General features: G+C 44.4%; 3 protein-coding genes and 1 non-coding gene across 5 annotated transcripts; 3 read left to right on the top strand and 1 right to left on the bottom strand.

The window, feature by feature from the left end:
• Window positions 1-654: 654 nt before the first annotated feature.
• On the top strand, window positions 655-5,912 carry stac3 (SH3 and cysteine rich domain 3). The gene is made up of 13 exons (XM_067240759.1): window positions 655-918; window positions 1,408-1,470; window positions 1,691-1,769; window positions 2,130-2,283; window positions 2,382-2,479; window positions 2,691-2,751; window positions 2,978-3,075; window positions 3,165-3,231; window positions 3,424-3,476; window positions 3,625-3,716; window positions 3,887-3,938; window positions 4,085-4,222; window positions 4,356-5,912. The coding sequence occupies exons 2-13, from the start codon at window positions 1,454-1,456 to the stop codon at window positions 4,452-4,454; spliced, it is 1,008 nt and encodes a 335-aa protein (XP_067096860.1). The 5' UTR covers window positions 655-918; window positions 1,408-1,453; the 3' UTR covers window positions 4,455-5,912.
• A 418-nt stretch (window positions 5,913-6,330) lies between these two features.
• On the bottom strand, window positions 6,331-6,444 carry LOC136946635 (U5 spliceosomal RNA). Its single transcript, XR_010876973.1, has one exon. It is a non-coding gene; the product is annotated as a U5 spliceosomal RNA (small nuclear RNA).
• A 3,410-nt stretch (window positions 6,445-9,854) lies between these two features.
• On the top strand, window positions 9,855-11,876 carry zgc:195245 (uncharacterized protein LOC565483 homolog). Its single transcript, XM_067238989.1, has 5 exons — window positions 9,855-9,893; window positions 10,820-10,847; window positions 11,017-11,161; window positions 11,296-11,440; window positions 11,775-11,876. Exons 1-5 carry the CDS (start codon window positions 9,855-9,857, stop codon window positions 11,874-11,876), a joined length of 459 nt encoding a protein of 152 aa, XP_067095090.1.
• Window positions 11,877-13,500: 1,624 nt separating this feature from the next.
• inavaa (innate immunity activator a) lies at window positions 13,501-21,772 on the top strand. 2 transcript variants are annotated; one of them, XM_067240431.1, is made up of 10 exons: window positions 13,501-13,567; window positions 17,625-17,728; window positions 17,997-18,124; window positions 18,369-18,491; window positions 18,659-18,890; window positions 19,127-19,180; window positions 19,280-19,508; window positions 19,679-19,831; window positions 20,164-20,893; window positions 21,063-21,772. In XM_067240431.1, exons 2-10 carry the CDS (start codon window positions 17,659-17,661, stop codon window positions 21,156-21,158), a joined length of 1,815 nt encoding a protein of 604 aa, XP_067096532.1. In that variant the 5' UTR covers window positions 13,501-13,567; window positions 17,625-17,658; the 3' UTR covers window positions 21,159-21,772. The 2 variants fall into 2 exon arrangements, with proteins under 2 accessions (XP_067096532.1, XP_067096531.1); XM_067240430.1 differs by lacking the exon at window positions 13,501-13,567 and having other exon boundaries at window positions 17,478-17,728.
• Window positions 21,773-22,886: the final 1,114 nt, after the last annotated feature.

Here is a 22,886-nt window from a genome sequence, read left to right as displayed (position 1 = left end):
GAGCATGCGCATTAGACTAGCGACGGAGGGTATTATAGCTACCCAGAATGCACTAGGACCTTTGTAGTGCAGCCAAACTAGACGACCCAGGCCTCTGCAACCTTAGATGGGTCTCTTTGTGTTCTTCTCACTGTGTTTTTAATAAATGAATTCAACACCACAATATATGTTTTGTGCTGTTAGGAGTAGGAAACCTAATAATAAATAATTCAATATACAATGAGCCCTTCCTATATTGTATCACTGTCTCCTGAACCAGCTTCAAGTTTAGTAGTTCAGAAGCTATTATTTAGCTGTCATCAAATGTTACAAAAAAGCTATTCCTTCATTTCTCACATCTTAGTTGATGCATAGGGTAATAATGGATATGGAGTTTGAATCAAAATATGGAGTTCAAATTTAAACTATGTGTAGGCCTACTGTACATATCTCATGGCCTTGCCTCATGTTGTGTGAAGTATGTAGAGGACCGAAGAGTCTGTGAGACTCCGTTTGAGCTACAGAGTGTGGTACGACTCAAACATGTGTTTCTGTGGGAGGAGTGTGCAGGGCTAAAGGAGCGAGTCTCAGGGTCTAATTTCCCCTCGTCATCGTTGCCCTGTCTAAGGTACCCAGCTGTCTTCAGCCGTCATGCTGACTCCCACTACTCTCCCACACAACCTCAGTTTCAGCTCCGACTGGCTGGTCCTCCAGGGAGATTACCTGAGGAGAAACCCCAGCGGACGACAGACCTCCAGCTGCTGAAGAGGTTCTGACTGAGACACGAGTCTAGAGGACAGGTGGCTCGTTTCGCCTGAGAAAGACTGCTGTCAAGCTCAGGGACAACACACTCACGTGAAGACAGGTTCCACCGGAAGATCTTCACTGACCAGTTGACTTTTCCAAACCAAGAAAGCCTTCTTCTATAACAGGACTTAAGTCAGTTGTGTGGTACAGTATATTTGCATGGAAAAAAAATTGAAAAACACCAGAAGGACTTTAAATTTGATCTTTAATTGAGTTTTGTCTAATTAAATGGCAAATGTTTTCTCTAAGTGACTTGAAGTGTAGTATTCTCTTCAAGCGTGGTTTTAGACAAACACAGCTGTCAGTCATTGCTTCTGGGTTGTCTCAGCCCATCCCCTGCCTGGCAAGGCACCCAAATTTAGCCCTGATGAGATTGAGTTACCCAACCTCAGAATAGTATTGGGTATGGGTATTTTGAGTGCAAGGGAATGAGGTGTGTGTTTGGGCATCAGCCACAGTAACTGATCTTAAAATTGATCACTGGTGATGATTCATAGCTAGATGTTCTGACCAAGGCCTCACCAATGGCTTATATGTCTATGTAAAACGGTTTCTTCATGTTAGAGTGTCAAAGTGTGACTTATTGAGACTCAATTGAGAGTTGCTTCTGTCCTGTGTCAGAAAAGAAAGAAGTACAGCAAGAGAGGAGAGAGACACATGTCACACCATGGCTCAATATGATCAGTAAGTCTGCTTTCACATTGTTGCCATGGGTTTACCTACCATTTAGGTTTACAAAGAATGGTGATCCAAATCATATCTTGTAAAGAAGTGAAAAAGAATATTGTGAAATAAAAATCTGAAAGCGACAATCAAGGCACATTCACAAAAGACTCTCCAGTGCTTTACTTTCTGTAGTTCTATCTGATTCATTGGTTCCTGTTTGCTTCCTTGCCTTCGATAGGTTGGAAGACAAGCACTCTGTAGATTTCCATGACAACCCCCCTGCCCCAGAAAATGTTGTTAAGGAGGAGGACAATACTGTGAGTAACAGACAAACAGGCACAAATACAGGTTGGCAGAATGTACAGTGGCAAGTCCGCCCGACCTCATCACTGGCAACGCCATCCCTCTACATCCTTAAAATAGTAGTCTTTCCAGTTGGGGCAGAGCACTGGGCACCAATTGGATTCAGATTAGAAGCTTAATGTGTCCCTAAGTGTCTGCTGATCTGCACTAAGTAACAGGAGGGTTGTGGGCGCTAAGTGCAGACAGCTTAATGGAGGAATGAATAAGCAGCAAGACCAGGTGAAGGCATCAGGATGGACGTTTTAGATGTATCCAGATTAGGTGGAGGAACTTCTAGGGCAGTACTGAGACATGGCCTCTGACTCCCTCTGCAGGTGTACTTTGTCTATGACGAGGAGGTGGAGGTGGAGGAGGTGCCGGAACCTCCTCCAGAGCCGGTCATCCTGGTCAACGACAAACCCCACAAGTTTAAGGACCACTACTGCAAGAAGCCCAAGTTTTGTGACGTCTGCGCTCGCATGATCGTCTGTGAGTCGTCATCGCTGACCATCGTGTCTCTACAACAGGGGAACGTGTGAAAACGCACCACTGACACGGTTCTCTCCTGTCTTTCTCTACAATGACAGTGAACAACAAGTTTGCTCTGAGATGTAAGAACTGCAAGACCAATATCCACCACCAGTGCCAGTCCTACGTGGAGTTTCAGAAGTGCTTCGGTAAAATTGTAAGACATTTATCACCCAGTAAAACCTGTCGATGTCCTTTGCATGTCCTCCAAATCATGATACCCCCCATCTTCAACACAGACTGAGTGACTCATAAACCCTGTGCCAGCGTACACAGCGTGGTGTGATAGCATACACTATGTTCAGAGAGGCCATTTTGTCTGGAACCTGCCACATCCCATTCTTTTCTCTCCTCTCTTCCTCTGCTAGCCGCCAGGCTTCAGACGGGCCTACAGCTCCCCCCTGTACAGCAGTGACCAGCCTGACGCAGGTACAGCAGACCGGCATGTCTCTACTGTGCTCTCTGCGCCACATCTGGGATTCTCTGGGGGTCTAAATTCATGGTCAGTGGGCTTTGTGGATCTGTTTGAGGGTCAGATTTGGAGGTTCAGCTTGAGGGAGGGCTTGTGACACGTGGCGGCGTTTGAGATGATCTCAGGTCCGTTCCTCATGTAACAGAAGCCTGTCTCTCCCCTCCTCCGTCTCCCCGTGTCCAGCCCAGGTCAACCGGAGTGACCCCGTCTTCGACACCCTGCGGGTCGGGGTCGTCATGGCGAACAAGGAGCGTAAGAAGGGCTCTGAGGACAAGAAGAACGTGAGTGTGACCCTGGGGGGGCTCCTTCATTAACCACTTATACCAGGGACCCGAGGCCCATGCTATCTAACTGTGATGCCGTCTTCCAGATGATGATGATGATGATGGAGGAAGAGGAAGCCCAGCAACCTAAAGAGGATGAGGAAGGCGGCGACGGTAAGATGAAGATGTTTAGGCCAATGATACATCCACACGATGCTGACAGTTAAGTGTAAATGAGAGAATTTAAAAAACTAATCTCTGCAGCCAGCCATAAACTAACAGCATGACCCACATAAAAGAAGGTAGTCAGGGTCCGTGAGAAGGTCCATGGAAAGAGAACATGTCCGTCCTGTCACACTGCTACAGGGAAGCCTGAGGGTGACAAGAAGGGGGACAAAGCGGACAAAGCTGATGACAAGGTGATACAGCCAGGCTCTCCAGCGCAGTGCTAGTAACTGATCATACACACCTTTAAGGAGTACATCCCCTCTATTCTAGATGGGATGCAAAATATTTTAGCACTGAAAGTGTCGACATGGGTGAACAGTGTTGGTTTGTTTATGTCAGAATAAGAAGCAGATGGGCACGTTCTCCCAGTCTCATTACTACCTGGCTCTGTACCGCTTCAAGGCCATCGAGAAGGACGACCTCGACTTCCAGTGAGTTTTCCCACAAGACCGAATGTTCTGTGTGGCACTGACTCCATCCGTGTGATAGGTTTAAAGTGTGTTGAGGGGAGGGGCTAGTGGTCGGCTGAGTTAAGTTTATGAGAGTCGTACACCTAAGTCATACTTACATATGAAAACAAATCAACCTGTCTGTCTTCCAGTCCTGGTGATCGGATCACTGTCCTCGATGACTCCAATGAGGAGTGGTGGAGGGTAAGTTCAAGGAAAAAATATTGGGAAAAATATTCTGTGGCAAATCAATGCCGGCCGAATGTTTGAAGCCAGCAGAGAAAGGCTCTCACATCTGTTCTGACTGATGTGATTCTAAAGATGTCATCTTCTGTGTTTCTGTGCCTCAGGGAAAGATGGGGGAGAAGACAGGCTACCTGCCCACCAATTACATCATCAGAGTGCGTGCGGGGGAGAGAGTGTTCAAGGTGACGCGCTCCTTCGTAGGGAACAGAGAGATGGGGCAGATTACTCTGAAGAAAGACCAGGTAGAGGGAAGGGAGGAGAGAAAGAGAGAGTGAAAGAGTGAGAGAGAGAGAAAGAGAGAGAAATATAATTCTTCCTCCATTTTCCTTTACTATCCTTGTCCCTGACTTGTTCTCCTTCTCCTGTCTGTGGCAGATCGTGGTGAAGAAGGGAGAAGAGGTGAATGGTTATCTGAAGGTCAGCACTGGACGCAAACTAGGCTTCTTCCCTTCCAATCTCCTCCAGGAAATCTGAATGTCAACCACTTACACAAGAAAGACCACTATTCTCTTCCTCTCTCTCTCTACCTCCCTCTCTCAAACTCTTCCTCTCTCATACAACTAGTAGCACAACACCACACTGCACCCGAATGGGGTAGTATCTAAAGTGTTACTGTCCTGCATACTAGTCCCTTTCTAACATGCGAGCCTACTCTTTAACCAAGGTCTGCAGCTGGGTTAGGCTGAGCATAAGAGAGTGGAGGATGGGGGATGAGAGTGTAATCTAATTCAGAAGACCCAGCCCAGCCACTGGGCGTCAGACAGGTTAGCAAGGGCAGAAGAAGATAGGCATGGTGTGTGACACAGGAGAGAAGGAGTATGTGTGAAGGACATGTGCATGTCCAAATCAAAAATGAAGTAACAATGAAGTAACATTTGACTGATGTTGTATTTTTGGGGGGTCGTTATTCATATTTTGTCATGTTAGACCTGATGCCTTTTAACTAGGTTTGTAATTATTTGTAGAAGGTGCATAAAACCAAGGTAGTTTCTGTGACATTTCATGTTGAATGATTATCAATAACGTTTATGCATGTTCTGTTCTTTAATCATCATGTTGGAATGGTCTGGTTTGTCGCTGCTGTTGTTTCCAAGCCAACAACATGATCTTCTTTTATAACTGCCATTGATTCACACAACAGTGTTCATCCCCACTCTTCCGCAACTCCTTTATAATCGTTTTTTGGACTTGCAAAGACATTGAGGAAACATGAAACATCTATATAGGTTCACAATTAGAAGTAAAATTGTCTATTTTTGTATCACAATTTTGTATCAGTGATTGGTTGGGAACTGTATGATTTGTGTTTTATTTCTGACAATGAGGCTGTGCAGATTTAATAAGATTTCAGAGGTTTCAGCAAAGACATCTCACTGAAATGAGAATGTCTGTCCTTAACATCCATTACATAAATAGAGTGTGCTCAGACTGCCGAAGCTTCGTGTGGGTTCCTCAGTCTGGATGACGGTCCTTGGGCGCCCCCTACAGGCCAGTGTAAATATTGACAGACGCAGCAGATGAAGGCTTTTCAATCATAGCGGCATCACACCATAAATTATTGTTTTAATTTATGGTGGTGTTTTTTTTTATTGTGTTTTCCCAATTATGGTTTCCTGTGCAGTTTAAATTGAGTCCGAAAATGATCACCCCCTTATAGCTGGTTATAAATCCATAAAAATACATTTGATATTACTTCATGTATTTTGATAGTTTTATCTTGTGAACATTACAAGTTTTGTTGTTGGCTTTTTAAGGCCTCTCTTGATCTGAGTTAATGCAACTACTTTTTTAGTTTAAAAAAGCATAATGTAAATACATTTGACTTGAACAAATACTCAGAGGAAACACATTGTGCTATTTATCACATGCATGTGGCCGGTGTCTGAGTGCCTGAACTCAATTCAATAAAATAATTGCAATCTCAAACATAAATTTCTAATGGACAGTCGTTTTTACCAGGAACACCACAAGTGTACAAACGTTCAATCAAACACCCAAAATGTAAGAACAATTATCTAAATGTATTTTGTGTGTCCATTGTGGACTCCATTGGAGTTTATGACAAATTACATGGACTACTCATTTTTTCAGCGATTAAAACTTGGGAATTGTTCCAATTCGACTGGAACAAGAGGGTTACATTAATATTATGATACTTCTGATAGTTATCCTGTCGCACTTTTTATATGCACCATGTTGCCCAGCCCAGTTCCCCAAAATATGGATTAAACCTAGTCCTTGACTTGACCCATGGGCCCATCCACGTCGTCGCTATAGATTTAAAGCGCCAACTTCTTGAAAGTTAAAACACTTTAAAATACGTTTGATGATTATCTTAAACAATTTAGGAAGCCCCGCGTGAGCAGGGCATCAAAAAATTGGTTGATACTCGTAATGTTCCTCTCCACGGAAATCTTTAGTAAAAGGCGAAAGATTTATACGATCTGAAGAGAAACCAGAGTGTACTGACGATTTAGGGACGAAAGACAGGGTGCCTTTTAGCGACATGGCATTCTCGGTTACGGTATCCAAATTAGTTGTGTCCAATTTCACAGTCAAATCAGTAGAATGGCAATTCTTGTAAACTAATTATAAAATAATATCAATCCACACTGACAAAGGCAACCACGTATGAAAGTTGGCTTTGCATTAGGAAATACATACGCGAATTGGATGATGGGAAAAAAAATGTTAACACTAGATTGTTCAATGAATAGCCTACTTTACAGGGGCCGGGACCGCGACCGGGTGCAAATAAGTAATGACAACATGCTTACTTTGATAAACCTTTAACATGTTGGCCATGTAAAGCATCCTTTCTAGAATATTATTTAATTTCCCACGTCTACATTTCAGTCACTGCAACGTGCACTGCTAACTTTACTGCGCATGTGCTCAGCAGACTGCAATGCAACCAAGAACAACACGCGTGTCCGCACACGATCATACACAGCGCAAATACATTCACATGTAATCAATAGCAAATAGCACCATCGAATGCTACTACTTCATTTCAAATAACAATAATACGATTTTAGAGAAGTAAGATACAATAAGGATTAAACATGTGTACAACAAATTAGATTAGGTTTCGTTCTGGCGACACTTGCACACTTGTACAATTGCATGGGAAATTGTGAAGTGTGCTTGCAAATACTTGTAGAAAGACAATATTGATCTGATATTTGTGTACATTTTAAATAAGTAGCCTATGTATACGTACCATTTATGAAGATTGCACAATTTAAAAAGCATACAACATACATTTGTTGCTGCTCATTTACGCTTCAAAATACTAATAGTGAAAGTGTAGAATGAAACAGGGTTCTCTTCTCATGTTCCTTTGTGCAAGAGTTGCTGTTATGGTACGGAAGTGTATTGGAGGCACACATTATTTTTAATAATAAAAGGCCACAAAAAAGGATGAACCCTGTGTTTCAACCGTAAACTATATATACTATAAATAAGGTCTAAAACTTAATATGGCATCTGAGTCTCCACGTGATGCAGTCAACAGAGAATGATGAGGAAACCTACTTTAATATGGGATTTGACAAGAAAGAAAAATTAGCACATAGGTGTCATGCAGCCTATAGGCCTTATTTTAAGCATTAAGGCTTTGAAAAGGTTGTACCAAAACTTGAATTTGTTTAAAAGGAAGAATGCTACAAATGTGGACGAGGTGGCCATGTTCTAGCTTGCATGTGGCTTGCTCTTACATGGAATGAGATATGTGTTCCCGCTCTAATCTCACAATGTTTTTTAAATTAAATTCTCAAAATTCTGACTTTAAATACTTTATTGTCTAACTGTTATTTGGACTCAAGGGGATGCCAGTGTCCCCGTGAAAACAAGCTTGGACCCCTTGTAGAGTGTGAGTATAATAAACATGGTCTTTTTCCTGTTCATGCCTGCAGTGCAGTGAAAAATGACAACAACAATGCTGAATGTAACTGCCCCTCTAACAGTACAACTGCCCCCAGCTTGGCCCCCCCAGTTGAAATAGTCTAGAACCCCCCTGATCAAATGACATTAATGACTTAGGGCTGTTAGTTACGTGCAGGGCATATAATTACGTTTTATTCACCAAGTCATTGGAACACTTTAGAGACAAGTCTGTAGCGCCCCGAACATCACAAACTGTTTATATGTATTTACTTAAAAGCACAAATACCTGGTCCTTATGCTGTCTGATTTACTAGACAGCATTAAAGAGCTCAGCGGTGGGTTGGGGTAGACTCTAAAGCTGCTGGAGGTAGTGCCATGGTAGCTTAGTTGAAAGCAGCATTGATGTCGACGACAATTAGCTAATCTTGCATCCGTGACTGTGGGGTTGTTTTGTGTTAATCTTTAAGGGCGTAATGACATTTCAGGGACCGTCTACTACCAGTGTTGACAAGTGGTAGGTGCCTCATTGAAGTCTCCCCAGCGACCACACTATGTTGGACTTGGTCTCGACAAAGAAAGTAAGCAAAGAGGTGCGTCGCTTTTGACAATGGACTATTGACTAGAAGTGAGTGAGAAAGAGAGCACTGTAGCTGGCTAGGAGCTGTGGGACGTGGCTGGTCAATCCTCCATGGACGGGTCAACAGCAAAGAAAGTGAGTTCCCCAGGTGGTTTATACAGTCTGAACTCTGTCTGCTGGAGAAGCTGTTACTGTCTGTCTGCTTTTGGTCACCTGTCACTGTCTGATTCTGTGGTTAGTGAAGGAGGGTGGCTCTAATAATGGTAGTCATGATTGTGACGGCCCATTATTTAACTTGTCATTATCATTGCTGTACTTATATCTTTGTTGGAAACCACATAGTTTGCCACTGTATAGTTAGCACATTTGCGGCACACAAGCAGGGGATGGTACCATCTTTCTAGAATTTTATGGTTAATTACTGAAAAATTGCAGAATCTTTGTTGTTAGAAGGGGATATGGGCCTTATTATTTCTAATAAGGATGCATTTTCTTTTGTTTTGTATGTTTCGTAATTCAACATAACTGCACTTAATTGTCTTAGACTTACTTAGAACCTTGTAATATTTCAAATCTTGAATTTATTTTTCTTCTCTACTAAATTAGTATTATTACATTTAGTACATTAAATGAGATCAAAACTGTTACAACCACTGGTGGCCACTAGATGGCACAGCCACAGACGAGACCTCTGGCAGGGCCATCTTGTTTATTTAGCTATAAGACACACACCAACATTGGGGGGGAAATGCATTAACATGGGCCACCAATCTATGAGCCACCAGAGATGGGGCCAAGAAATGGCTGTCAAACAACAATGGTGGTGAAGCAGTGTGAGGGTTGGTGGAGAGAAAGAGACAGACAGAGAGACAGAGAGAGAGAGAGAGAGAGGGATAGAGAGAGAGACAGAGAGAGAGAGAGAGGGATAGAGAGAGAGAGAGAGAGAGAGAGAGAGAGAGAGAGGGATAGAGAGAGAGAGAGAGAGAGAGAGAGAGGGATAGAGAGAGAGAGAGGGATAGAGAGAGAGGGACAGAGAGAGAGGGGGGAGAGAGAGGGACAGAGAGAGAGGGATAGAGGGAGAGAGGGGAGAGAGAGAGGGAGAGAGAGGGAGAGGACTGGTCTGTTCTGGCATATCTGGCTCTCTGGCCACAACCCCAGGCTTAAAGTGTGGCACTCAGAGGAGATCACAGTCACCCTCTCCACCCCCCATTTCCAGATTAACGCCCTGCTAAGGCCTGGCCTGAGGCTTACATCACCAATGAGCGATAATACATCATACCTGGACCTATTGAGTCCTTAATACTAATATCTTGTGGACTGTACAGAGACCGGAGTGACACACAAGACACAGCACGGCGTGTATTCTAGCAACAGTGATACCAACAGTGGTAACTTTGCCATGTGGCAAGATGGTCGCTTCAACCTTTGACTTTGAGTTGAATGTCAGTGTAAGACCAGTTTGGGATCAAGTCACAAAAACACAGCAGCCTGCCATCTGTTTAACATGATACTGATCATCATCCACAGGATACCTACTTATCTAGTTTCAACAGGTAGGAAAGAACCTCCTGCTTTCACTGTTGCTTTAGATGACTGTGAGGACATGGTGTGCTCGCTAGTTTTCAAACTTGACCTACTCACAAGTTTCAAAGTTAATGCAGTTTTGTCTGTAGCTTTACTGTATAAATATATCCTACGCTGTAATATTATGTCACTATCTTTATCCTCTTTGTGGACTTAATCATACAATATAGTACAGCAGCACTGCTGACTCACAGGGAGGAAATTGCAAAGTTTCAGCAGCAGAAATAACTAAATACAATTCCTTGTTTGCTTTTTAATAATTTTTGTATTCTTTGCATATACAGTATACAGTAGTGCAAGTATTGGTGGGCCTAGCATAATATGCTAACATGCAAAACATTGGTTAACCAGAAACAAAATGGTACCAAGATAACGTCTAGTGTTTAGTGTGAACTGAGACCTTGTGCTCTAAGCTACACAGGCAAATGGTTCCACCACTTGCTGATAGGGTGATCTGTAGTTACATCAGCTCCGTGCTGGAGCATTAGTAAACAGTGCGTCCGTATGTTACCCATCACAGCAGGTACTTCCCCATTTAGAGCTTATGCAAGAGCAGTTCTCGGTCCAATAAGGTTAAGGACTCACATCACAAGTTATTTGAAGGAAGTTGTGATTGATGACCTGTTAATAGATGCAACACTTATCTGTGGACGAGGTGTCTTTCATTTGCAACACTTGGGCTCTTCAATATCCACTCACTTAACTGACTTGTGCTTACTTATGCTAACGTAATACTTAAGATAACAAAGTATTCCCTTTTTTCTTTTCCACCTTTTGGGGAAATTCTCAGCGTCCTGGGCTTCGGCACCACAGAAAAGGTATGCAAATTGTGGATATTTTGAGCCAACTACAAATGATATACTTTGCCACTATCCATCCACATATACTAAATAACACACAACAATACAAACAGAAATACACTCAAAGGCTTTAATGTGATATTACACAATGACAATTTTGGTGAATAAAACATTATCTCTCCCTCAGAGAACTTTGTTTGTCACTTGCCTGTGTCTCGCCAGCCCGCTGAGAGCTGTGAGGAGGCCATGCATCCCAGAAAGCTAAATGGCTCCACCACAGAGACCCCTAGCCACCAAGACCTGCACCGAGAGCTGCTGCTCAGCCACAAACGGTGGGTGCAAAAGCCCTGCAACCACAACCACAACCATGCATGGTTAAACGTAGGTTTGAGGTTATGCTGTCTCATGACCTTGTGAACAGATTGGTCAAATGCAGGGTTGTGTGTGTGTGTGTGACTAATCCCAGAGGCCTGGTGTTGGAGGAGAAGCCCGAGCTCAAGAGAGTTCTGGAACAGAGGAGGCTGGAGCAGCACAGAGAGCAGGAGCTGGCCCTGCGGCCTCCGTCTGACCTGGAGACAGAGCTCCGCAAGAGGCAGCAGAGACTGCAGGAGGTCAATACTGTGCCCTCAAACACACACACACACACACAAACCAGGAGCGTAGGTTTCATTATACATTTGTATCACTTTAACAACAGCAAATGTTCACCCCCTCACACTTTGTATGAAGAAAATCATATTTAACGGCTGCATCCTCAGTTTTAAATAAAGCTGTCCCACCCATATTAGAAAACAAACCTACAAGCCTGACACAAACACACCCCACACACTCAGACACACATACAATCTTCATTGTAAAAGCATGTCTATAAAAAAAGAAAAACATATCTGTCTTCTTTGTGTAAATTTGACGTGGTAATAATCGGACTCTGCCGGTGTGTTTCAGTATGAGGAGGAGGAGCTTAAGAGGAGGGAGACTCAGGAGAAAGTTCCAGAGTTCATCCGTGTGAGGGATAATCTACGGCGTACGCAGGTGTCGGGGCAGTAAGGGTCACAAACTCTTACATGCCCTGCAGTCTCTCCTCTGGCTCTCTCTCATAACTCCCATAATCACTGCAGCAAACACTGGAAGGACAATGCAACTATGGATGGACTGTGCTTTATGTTTGTATACAGGAGCATTATGCAAAACAATAGGATACTAGATAGTAAATGCTTCTGGAGGGTTATTGAAATGATTTAGAAACGTTTAGATTTACATTCATAGGAACTGTGTGGAATAGTGTACATGCACTGTTAATGATTTATTGCATGTTTTCGCCACAAGGTTCAAATGTTCTTTGTTAGACATCTTTTTAATGGGAATGTTAGGGAACTGTGCTATTCATTTTCCAAGTCAGCCTCTATTGTATCACTGAGTTTATAGCTGATTTTCTTAATTGCTATTTTCTCATAAAAGCCATAAAACTGAAGCAAGCTTACAGAATTGGTAATGGACAGCGATCAGTATTTTGGACCATTTCATAAGAAGGTTAGAACTGTAAGGTGAAGTTATAAGTATTGTTAAAGCTTACTCTTTTCTCATTTGGGTTTTTAAGAGACATTCAGTGCAGAGCTGGTCTCTGGCCATTAAACCCAGCCTCAGATGTTATATTTCTTACCCCTATTAATTAAATCGTAATGTTTGCTTTTGTTTGTGTCTGTGTATGTATGTCAGTGTTGTTTGCCTTTTAGTATTCAGTGTTTATCACGATGGAAATAAAGACTGCATCATTTACAAAGTTTTGTGCTGGGAACCAATTGATAGTGAAAATCGATTTTGCAGGCAGCTCTCTTCCCTGGGCCACACATAACAGTTCCCTGAGGGCTAACTTGTGCTCTTTCTCATGGATATCGGACTTTGTTTAATTAGCTAATCTTTTCATTCCATCACGAGATGGCAGAAGAAAGCTGACCATCTGGAGGCTGGATCAGTCTAGAGGCGATCCTCTCCCAGGCAATGAAAGACTAAGCAAGTGTCCACAGCTCTGACCAAGACCATAAACACTGTTGAGATTTTTTCTGGTTGTTGATAATATTTTTTTTCCAGCATCTCTTATTTTCGTGTCTTTCAATAAAATAACCTCAAAGCCCGGATATGTGACGCAAAACGGCAACAAAGTAGCCTGCATGTGGGGAGTTGCATTGTGTATGCTTGTCACGCATGCAGGCTTTCGTTTAGGACCAATATCATAATGGGGCGCTGTTCAATACTACCTACCAGCCAGCTGTCCCTGGCACTCGCCTCTTTCCCAAACTTTTTTTCTCTCTCGGGCTATTCTTCTATGTCTCCCATTCAGACTAAGTGGCCCCTCCGTGAGTCGTGTGCTGTGTCAATGGGGCAGAGCGTGTCTGGGGGGGAAAAAAGTTGCGTTGGCTGAAAACGTAGGGCAGGCCTACTACGTAAGAAGCAGACGAGTATTTTTCAAAATCAAAAACGTTTTAGTCTACATCTAAATACATAAATAGTCTACATATTGTAAAATTACGTTATTGTATTTACATATGGACAAATAATCTGTAATGCATTGTAAAACACATCGCACATTATTTTGGACACTCCCCTTCCTTTACGAATGGTATGAACCAAGGACAGATGTTACACTCCAGCACGCTCACATCTGATTCGAACAAGTCAGCCGGCGAAGTCACTGCTTGCAATTTAAATGAGATGCTCCCGTTGGACTAGCGCACTGAAAGGTAAGCGCAGGGAATTGTTACCAAATGTTAGAGTTACGATGTTAGAGAGATGTTATTGTTGCACTGTAATTGCACTGTAGTATTATTGTAGGATTGTAGGCTATAGTATACTTTTTGTTCACTGCGCCTGTTAGGTGAGATTTGGTTACTTTGTGATGCTGTTGGTAAATAGGCTACAGAGAGTTGTTTGCAGATGATGACCATTGAAATACCGTAGAACTATGCACTTCTGATCCTTGATCTTTTCACTGTAGTTTATATATGCACAATCTGCACGTCACTTTGGAAAATAAGCGTCTGCTAACTGAATAAAATGTACTCTGTGCAACAATATAATGTAGATGCAATGTTATAATGTTGCTTAATAACAATCTAACATTTGTACTAAATTAACTTGCTTGTATATCAACTTTCCTGTAGAATGATAGACACTGGGGATATCAAGATAGTGTAGCAAAATGTTCATTGTAAACATAATTTGTGTTGAATTAATGTGGTATACTTTCCTGTGCGTATTATGCAGTTTGTTGTAGCCTAGTACCTACTCGAATTCAGTTTGACATTACTGACGGAGTAGTATCTTATGTTGAAAGTTTGGCCGACCATTTGCCATATGTTTTAGAAGTGATTAAGGTATGACATGCCACACAAGGGACTTGATGTCATCAACCTTGAAGCTATTGCATTTAAGAAAACAATTTTGGGTGATGATAAGTTGTGGTTTACAGACACCACTATTGTCACTGATGGTGTCAACTGTGCCACCTCAGTGTGAAAGTTTGCCCGAGGATCCTCTGAATTTGACCCCATGGTAGGCTTTCCTCATAGGTGATTACATTGAATTGAGTGATAAACTCAGAATTGAAATAGAGAAAGAATTCACATCCTGTTAGTTCCCAGAGTGGCCTGCACTGGAAAATTAAACAGACTAGTGTGACTTGGTCTGGTAGCCCTTAAATCCTCCAGGGAACAATGGAGCATGTCTTCTTTTCATTTACACTGTGTCTGGGCTCTAACAGAGCTCCTGAGTCTGGTCAACATATGGCCTAACAGTGTTGAGAGCAGCCAGGCTGCTATGCTCGGTACACCCTAGAAATGGTCCCCATTCCAAAAACTAAAAACATGTTCGGACAGAACATGACGATTGTATCAAAGCTTTTGGTGTACCTTCTCGAGATGAAGGAGCATCCTTGCATGGAAACGTTCTTTGCCATGTGTTTGTGGGACTTCAGGGCCATCTTCTAACATGTCAGGTTCGTGTTGTGTTCTGGACTGAGTGTGTTCCAGTAGCCTACCATCAGCTGGGGACATCACGCACAGTGATTCCTTTTTCTCGTTTTCACGCTCTTTGCGTCGCCAATGCAGGCTCCCTTTACCTCCGTGGCCATACTGTGCAAAGAGTCGGTTTCTGCTGAATGGATGTTGGCTGTTTGTCAGACTCCTAAAAAAGGGGGCATACTGTAAAGTCGTTTGGTATCTTCCATAGTATCAGCATTCACTGGAGAATCTTAATTACAGGCTTCAGTAGTAAGCTGTGGTCTGGTTTCAAGCATCCCTCACTGTTTCCTAGGCGAGCTAGGGCCCCGTCGGTAGGTCTTTCGGTTCCAGGCCCGACCACAGTGGTAACAAGGATGGTGGTGGCCACATTCCAGGAGATCTCAACTTCAGTGGCTCATGGGAAAGGGCGGTAGGGGAAGTCTTGGAGACAGTGAATCCACATCATGATCTCCAGCCATAAACACCCACTTCCCAACATGTTACACTTTCACGGTCCAGCGAGCTGCAAGGATGGGCGTGACGTCGGGCCGCTGTCCTGACGGCGCAGACGATTAGCGCTTGCTTGAAGTGATCGCACAAGGGGGGGGTCTGCTGGAGTCAGCGTCTTCAGATGACATCCGTTTGTTTCCCAGTGTGTTTGGGTGGAGCACAAGGTAACGTCTGTCATTTCTCAAGGAAATGAATTGCTTTTCCTGGCCCAGTGGAGTCATTTGTCGATTTGTTCTTGCCTGTCTTCAACACCCATAAGAAGACTACAGTAAATGATGTCAAAAGTTGTTTTGGCAGGAGGCTGAAACTTCTAGAAGGTTCTGCTGTTTTACCAGAACAAACCCACCCAACAGCCCCTAACCACAGACATTGTGAAAGTCTTTAGGGAGTCTTATGAGAGTATAAGTAAGTGGGCGAAATACCACCATACTCTGCCTGTCTCTCATTACCCAGCTGAATTCCTGTTGCCGACTCTGTTTTATATTGCTCTCTCTACCCATGTTCCTGAGTCCCCTTATGCAGGCCCCTACCTAGCTCACCCACTCAACCTCGCTCCTTCCCCTAATTGAAAGGAGATCCCCTAACTCCCCACACAGGCTCACTGTCAACCCGACGTTCCTCTGCCAGAGCCGGAGGTGTCAGCAGAATATTGTACCCACAGATTAAGCAGACGGGTGGGAGGATCCTGGGCTCTTTTGTTGCTGTGTGTTTTCAGTCCGCGCTGGTTGCACAGTAGAGCATGCTGTTTCTCGTTGTTTTACTGTGTGCTCCAAGCTGCATTGGTCCACATGAGTGACTGTGCTGAATGGCCAAAGGCCGTGGGATGAACACAATAACATCCTGTTGAGGGGCTTCTCATTCAGGACTGGGGGCTGTGTCGTCCCCGACACTCAGGAAAAGGCCTGATATCCATCTCCAAACAAGCTGCCCCTGAGAGGAGCGCTATAGAGACATCAGTGAAAGCGAAATACATGACTTAGGAGTGTAAATGCCTGTGTTTGTCTTTGTGTGTGGGGGGGGGGGGGGGGGGGGGAGTGTTCTTAATAGATCCTTTATTTCCTACCCAGCTTCTGTTGCCTTTTCCAGACTTAACTTTCTCCACGTGTAGATCCAGCCCTCTGGGGCATGTGAGCCGCAGTTCAGTTCAGTCCAATCTAAGGGATGTGACTTTTCGCATGGCAGCAGTATCCTGTTCTGGTCCTGAACAAGGGTTGGTCATGATGCCCTGTAACGTGGTTAGTTGCCATAAAGAGGCCTTTGTAATCTGGCCCAGTGTAGGGAGCGATGACAGACGTGAGATTGAGAACAAAGCCATAAAAAGAACGAAGCTAAGAAACTCTTATCATGAACGTACTCCCTTGTCCTCATGTCACATGTGGGTCTCTTATTTCCCTTCTACCTTTCCTGTTTCATCCCTCTACTTCTGTTTAGAAACATACCATGGTTGCTGTTCAGTTCCTAACATTTGATAAGCTACTGTTCATACATGTCTTCTATCTTCTCAGTGTGTGATAAGGCTTGCATGGCTAATTGTCCGATAAATGAAAACGAAAAACAATGGCTCATAAAAATGAGTTGTGCCCTTTAGTTTATGACCGTGTTTGTGTTTGTTTATGGTGAGCTCAGGGATGTGCCACATGGGGCATTGTGGTGAGCTGCTGCTGCGGACAAGCCCAGCATTGAGACATTGACACATTCTTCCACTTCAAAGCCCCCCAGAGGCTTTCTGGACACTGGTTGAATGGGAGCTTTGGGAGGGGCCGTGTGGGGAGAACAGGTGCAGTCCACAGAGGGCCAGCTCCCCTGCAGCCATCTGCTTTCTTTTGGGAGCATCGCTCCCCTGCACACTCCCTGACACGCCTCATGGCGACACATACACACTCCCCCGGACCCCCCCCCCCACCACCCCGGACAGCAGCGGCATGCCCCCGTCTCCATGGCGCCCCGATTCGGATTAACCTCCCGCACATGTGCCGAGTCAAGATTGGGGGGGGGGGGGGGGGGGGGAGCTAATGCCTTTGTGACTGGGGAGTGTGTGTATGCGGGGGGATGGGAAGGGGGGGGGGGTCAGAGGGGGAAGGAGGAGGAGATGGGGGTTGCACTGGTGGAGGGAAAGGATCTGTGCTCAGAGTCAGTCAGCATTATTTCACCATTGTTAGGAAAAGGAATAGCAACAAGAGGGGGAGAGAGTCGATCCTGTGACTGTGGTCTGTGGTTCCTCTGTAGGGCTTGCCCTCATTCTGAGTGACTAATGAGATATAGATCTGACCAAGCTCTTGCACTCAAACAGGTATTGTTTTCTACACTGTGGAGAAACCCTGAACATGATGACCTCAGCAATGGAGAGCAAGGAGGAGATCAGCGACACGGACAGCGGCATCATCCTACACTCTGGTAAGCACAACTACATGAACTTTCTTAGCACCATTGTTCATTTTTGTATTTTTTTTTATATGTGTACAAACTTTTGACTGGTACTGTATATATTTGTTAATGTTATTTGACCTGTATCAAATATAAACGCAAACTAACCCTAGTAAAATCAATTCTGGTTAAACTACTTTGAATCCGAAATGTATATATCAAACTTAAAGGACATCTCCAAAGTATCTAAATCCTCCTCAGCGTGAGAAACATCAAACTGACCTGACATGTGTCCCAGGTCCAGACAGCCCCACGTCCCCAGTGAAGGACCTGACCACCCGGGCCATGAAGATGAAACAGCAGTCCCTGGAGGACCGCCTGGAGCTGTGCCTGCTGGAGCTCAAGAAACTCTGTGTCCGGGAGGCTGTGAGTACAACCATCATGTCCCTTTACAGAATCAACCTCATAGCACTTTTTGGTGACCCCAGATCTTGTTGCAAGTTTTCATTGTAGTCATTGACATTTGTGTTGATACATCTGGTAGCATGTAAAGGGATGAGGGGTTATGTGAAAGTAGCTATCTTATTCGGTGTCGGTAACCACTAAGCAAGGTCAGCTTAAATGCCTCAGTGCATACTTGATCTGACTTTGGGTTTGATTCCATTTTCAGGAGCTGACAGGAAAGCTGTCCTCAGATTACCCTTTAATGCCCGATGAGAAGGCCCCTCGCGTTCGCAGGAGAATTGGAGCTGCCTTCAAAGTCGACACGGGCCTGATACACAAGGACGGAGAGGTACGGGGAAACGATCATTCGCTTTGTGGAAGCACTTTGGTTAAAAACAGAGAATACACTGGAAACTTGAAAAACAAATCTCTTTCACGTCCCAGTCGTCACACCCAGACCATCTGACCCCCTTCACCCCTTTGCGCCCTCGTCTCCTCCCCTCCCTCCCCCTCCAGGACCCAGAGCTCCACTCCCTGCAGGCCAACCTCGCCCTGCAGCTGCAGATCTTCGACGCGGCGCGGCGCCTCTCCCAGGAGGACAGCCTGAGCAAGTCTGTGAGGAAGAACCGTCTGCAGCAGTGCAAGAGGGAGGAGAGGAAGGTGAAGGACCTGCAGGAGGCGGTCTTTCAGCACAGGATAAGGCACGAATGCGCCTCCCCAAGAACCATCGCCAGAGCCAGTCACACAGGTGGGTAACACTGTCCCCCTCAGGCTGAAATGTGCACTGCGGGGACTCTATGCTTCGCTTGCTCGAATTGACAAAAGCTGATTTGAAACAAAAACAGGGACACAAGATGCTTTAAAAACGTTAAAAACGAATTATCTAACAATAGGCTAATGAGCTAACATCAGGCTAATTAGCCAACAAATACCTGATATACTGTATACGCATGCTGATCTTTATACTTTTTCCTCTTTCCTCAGATCCTTGCATGTCCGACGACAGCTCCCTGTCTGACGTGGTGGCCTTGGATGATGGTACATACATGCAAAGATTGTCCATGGAATAATATATTGATGTTTCAACACAGCATGCAGCCAATGCAACCATCCTCTCATCTTTTTTCTGTCCTACAGACACAGACTGCAGTCCTCACTCCCCCCCAGCATCGGGCTCTCCCTCCTCAGATTCCCTCCAGTCCCTGCAGGGCTCTCTCCAGCAGTCCTCAGGCCAGATCCTGAGCTCCAGCTCCAGTATGGAGGACCAGTGCTCTCCCATCCAGAACTCCCCCTGGAGAGAGTCCAGCCTGGACCAGCCCTACCAAAAGCCCAACAAGCCTCCCTCACCCAGCAGCAGCCGGTCCAGGTAGGACCGGATGTTTCTATATCTTTATATGGACTATTGAATGTCGGATGAAGGATCTGTTAAATGAATAACATATACTAACTTGCTCATAGATGTACCACTGATGTTGATATTGAGGGCAAAAACCTAAATGTGTTTTGTCCTTTCCTAACCCTTTTCTCTGAAAGTAGCAGTCCAGTCGGACCTCTTGTGTGTCCAGACATCAGGGCTCTCCCCTCCCACTTCCCCTCCATCAAGAACATGGCCCTGCGCCAGGCCCACTCCACCAGCGCCCCCTCCACCCCGGAGCTGCATGTGCGCCGCCAGTACTCCCAGTCCTTCAGGTAAGAACTGGTAAAGATCTGTCAGCATGATATTTAAAACAAGAAAGACCTTTGCTTGGTGAGTTGGGGTTATTCAAAAAGTATCAAAGGAAAGGAAATTCAAATGATATAGGATCAACTGGGTTCACAACATTTTTATTGATTCAACCTGCTGGAGATTCTCCACTGAAGGGCAATTTCCTCCAGGATTAGATTGAATCAGTGTTCAGGAAATTGGACAGTAGTATTTCTAAAGTGAACTCATATTTAGCACGAAAGGTGTGACAGAACAATTGATGAACTTAGTTCAACAAACGCATTACAGTAACTCCCATCTCTCTCTCACCTGCCAGACTCCCTAAAACAAAGCCTGTCCTCGACGTGAACCGTCTGGGTTTGGACCAGGGCCGCGGACGTGCCCGGCTGCCTCAGCGCCGTCGTGTGCCAGAGGTCTTGGTGAGGAGCCCAGAGTACTCCCCGCAGCGCCTCTACCAGTCCAGCTCAGAGGACAGCAGCTCCGAACACTCGCTCCCCTCCCACGCCAGCTCTCCCAGCAGAGACAACCACCCCACGGAGATCCCCAAACTCTGCCCACCCCCTTACGGATTCCATTTTGGAGCGCGGAACAGTGTGTGTCCTTCCTCCTTCAACCCTAGTCCTACTTTGAGTAAGAACAACCAGCCCCAGTCCAGCCCCAGCTACTGCAGGGCTGTGATGGAGGAGAGTCCTCTCTCCCCCTGCTCCCCTCAGGATCTGGATGTGAGGAAGCTTTACATGTCTCCCCCTCCCTCTGTGGCCCGCATCCACCAGCAGAGAGCATATCCCCAGCAGGACAGGCCCTCGGCCCCCCCCCAGAAGGTGCACAAGCCCCCGCCACCGTACACCAGGTTGGTCCGCACCCCATCGTTGAGGGAATACCCGAACCATGCCTTTCGGGTACTGCCCAGGGACATGGTGTGTGCCGAGCTCAAGTCATGGCACCAGCGGAACCAGTTTGAGAAGTCGGGGCAAGGAATGCTGGAACGCCAGGGTTCCTTCAGGGTGACAAGCCCCATCTCACCTCACCTGCCCCCCTTCAAACAGGTTGGTGCATGCCACAGAGTTTGACAGAAGATATACAATGCTGAATAATATCACATAACACATACTCAACAAGGTGACAGTCCATTCATTTTACAGACGCACAAACCAGTCTTTCCAGGGTAAGCATCTGCAGAGTGAATTAACAGTGTCAATCTTGTTTTTCTTCCAGGAAATTCCAGGAAAGTTGATTCTCCAAAGAGCACCAGACGGGACTCCAGTCCAGTGGTTTGTAGAGGAGGATGCAGAGATAGTGAGCCAGGTCTAATCAGGCAGACTCACCCTGAGTGGCATGCTGGGTAATGTAGTCTACACTACACAAGGATCCCTCAGCATGTATGTCTGTATTTATAATGGAGCCAATGGATTCTTTGTGAGATTGTATGTCCCAGAGTGGGCCCAAGTGTACCATGAGAAGCATCTCTTCCCTGATGACCTATTTATATTTTGTGTTTTGAAGTGGTTTGGACTTTTCTATGTAAGGCAGTATGCCAGTTAATTTAAATTGACTTGTTTTCTTTTTCTTTCTGGTGAGTCAGGTAGATATTTTACTACAGGATGAATATGATGTTGTTGTAACAAGTTTTATAAACTTGTCACAGATGATGACATAGATACTGTCTGTAGCTGAAGGATTTCTTTGTGGCTGGCACACATTTTGCACAAGTGGTTCACCAAGTTTCCAAATAAAGTTTGACCTTTCCTAATATAATTTCCACTTTATTTATCTATTATTTTAAACATTTTTTTATGCATATTTTTAACCTATCTTCATCACTGAAAACTTGGAAATTGTTTTAGTATTAGCATTGCTCTGTCTTTCTTAAGAGTAAAACCTTTAGAGAAATATAACATGGAATAAGCTTTATGTTATTTAACCCCTATGTTTTTTTAATTTATATTAACCTTGAAAGATTGATTGTTTTTTAGGTTTTCACTGTTAGCTATGTCAAGTGGTACAAACTAAATTAGTATTTTGTTTTTGAAATTATTTGTATATTTATAATAAAAAGATACTTGGAATACTTTCAAATACTTATTTCGTAATGATCCAAATCCAAAGGACACACAAGTACTTATTTGCACATTTATGATTAACACCAACATGGGAATGTGCACAGTTTTTAATACATGCCAAATGTAACACCCTTATATTTCCCTAAGAACAACGCCATTTTCACTCCAAGATTGATCTCATATAAAATAACAATAACATTGTTCATGCTTCTATTTACAGTATGCCCTTCATTGTCGAGGCAACCTCAAAATAATTCCATACAGTTCACATGCCTTTTATTGGACAAAGCTGTCCAATCGAGATGCATCTTGCAAGCAAGAAATAAAGCTGTACTCCTTCATGTTGGTTACCAAAGTGCGGGACCAAGCAGATTCCAAAAAAAGACAGTCAAAGTTATCACACAGCAAAACACACACAGGTATACACAGAGAAGCAGCCAACGACAGCTATACAGCCAGTGAGCCAGGGGGCGATGTCTGCACATAGGACCACACCTGAACAGAGGAAGGGACAACAGCGTAAGGACTTGAGAATATCACTATATCACAGTTAACAACCTAAATGCTGTTACCTAAGGTTGTCTCCATGCTGCTACTCTTTGCTGTTTACAATTAATAGCAGCATAATACGTTGCTTACTGTTCTGAGGTTAACTGTCTGTACTCTACGCCCTTCTTGTCCTTGTCCCATCTTGTCCTCTCCAGCATTGTTTTGCCTCTGCGTCTGTGTCGCAGAGAATTCAGTGGTGAGCTGAAAAACAACATTATGGACATTAGCCCATAACAAGACCCAAAGTAGTCCAACAGTACCCAAGAGAACAAACAAGAGCCAATTAAAACGATCTGTATGTACTGTGTGAGTCTACCACACGTCTTTTCATATTACACATTCAAAACCTCAGTCATTCCATAATGTACCAGTTGTTTTGTTTGTTTTTGGCGACCCCTGCATTTGGTTCTTCAGTCAGGCTGCATGAGTT

This window comes from Osmerus mordax, chromosome 7, assembly GCF_038355195.1.
Source record: "Osmerus mordax isolate fOsmMor3 chromosome 7, fOsmMor3.pri, whole genome shotgun sequence".
Classification (NCBI taxonomy): domain Eukaryota; kingdom Metazoa; phylum Chordata; class Actinopteri; order Osmeriformes; family Osmeridae; genus Osmerus; species Osmerus mordax.
This window is presented reverse-complemented; position numbering and strand designations above follow the sequence as displayed.